The sequence below is a fragment of the Cololabis saira genome, chromosome 19 (genome assembly GCF_033807715.1).
Source record: "Cololabis saira isolate AMF1-May2022 chromosome 19, fColSai1.1, whole genome shotgun sequence".
NCBI classification, from domain to species: Eukaryota; Metazoa; Chordata; class Actinopteri; order Beloniformes; family Belonidae; genus Cololabis; species Cololabis saira.
The window spans coordinates 32404822-32406278 of record NC_084605.1 but is presented as its reverse complement, the minus strand read 5'-3'; the positions used below and the strand labels follow the sequence as shown (position 1 = coordinate 32406278).

The following is a 1457-nucleotide window of genomic DNA, read 5'->3' as shown; positions in this document are numbered from 1 at the left end:
TGTCTCATTTTAGTAAAAAAAAATCTCATTACACTTAAAACAAGACTCATCGCTGGAAAAAATAACAATTTTCACCTGTTTCAAGTAGATTTTCACTTAAAATAAGTAGAAAAATCTGCATGTGGAACAAGATTTCTTTGCTTGTAATGAGAAGATAAATCTTGGCCATTGGCAGATTTTTCCTACTTATTTCAAGTGAAAATTGACTTGAAACAGGTGAAAATTGTCAAATAAGTTATTTTTCTGGTGTTATTTTTCTGGTGATGACTCTAAATGTTGAAATAGCAGTAAAACCACATGATGATTTTGACAGTTTTTATTTCAGGGGGGATGCCATCCCCCCTCATCCCCCCTCATCCCCCCTCAACTCCAGTACTGATTATAACAGACTTTTTGTAAATTAATTTCTTCCTCTTTAAATTCCTTCTCTGTGTGTATCTTTTGGGAGCGTTGTGTCTTCTGCTAATTTTTTGAAAAATTTGAAAAATGTTGCAGTTACTTTCACAAAGACAATATTATCATTGTTTCTTATGCTATGTGTTTGTTACACAAAAATGGAATTTATTTATTTAAGTAAACACAATTAAAATACATTTTACACTCATTTTCTCTTTGCAATAAACGCTGCACCTGCTGATACTGGCAGGAAGCAGCGAGTATAATCAAAAATGAATCAAGTCTGATTATCATCCCTGGCAGTGCAGCTTTTTGTCCAGATTTCTGAGCTGCTCCAGGAAACCCTCGTTAGGTGAAACATTCCTGTTGGTGCTGATGGCTTTGATGGCATCCACCAGAGTCATGTGCTCGTGGATCATCAGGTAGGCCAGGACCAGGGTGGACGAGCGGCTGAGCCCCATTGCACAGTGGACCAACACCTTTCCTGCCAATCATCAGAAGCAAAAAACCTATTTCAAGATTCAGTCTCCCTCTACCAGCGCCACGTCTATATTTACAACCATGCAATTAATGAATTATTATGTCAAACATTACTCTAAATGTCCAATTTGTTACTCCTCCGTGGATTAAAAACCAAGCACATCACAGAGAGGAGTACTTCTAACTCCTAACTAAAAGTTTTCAACAATGTTGCTACAAATGTTTCTACACACGGTAATCCGTGGTTCCTTATCGGAGGAGAGGATTAGGGCGCAGAGAAGCGCGTAATTGAACTGTCTTGGTTGCTGTGAATTTCTGCCGGGGATTACTGTAGGCTCTGCCTGCCGCACACTGGAGCCCCTCGATCAGCCGGCGTGTGAAGAAGGAAGCCTCATCTTATTACTGTCATGTCAGATACTGGCCTCACTTTGCATAACAGACCACGAAGGCACAGGCCACAAACATAATTGTGTAATTTCCATGTCCAATAAAAGTGTTGCTTACAAATTACCAGGGCAATCCATTTAAAACTAATTTTCCTGACAAAGGTCTGAGCCTATGAGAAAATGACTGTGTGTGTG

At 39.3% G+C, this 1457-nt stretch overlaps 1 protein-coding gene across 1 annotated transcript in view; it reads right to left on the bottom strand.

Moving 5' to 3' along the window:
- Positions 1-538: 538 nt before the first annotated feature.
- The window catches only part of LOC133419259 (dual specificity protein phosphatase 13B-like), a 7446-nt gene continuing 6527 nt past the window's right edge, over positions 539-1457 (bottom strand). The window contains exon 5 of the mRNA XM_061708328.1: positions 539-880. Coding sequence (XP_061564312.1) covers positions 687-880 — 194 coding nt within the window. The 3' untranslated portion in view covers positions 539-686. The remainder of the gene's footprint in view (positions 881-1457) is intronic.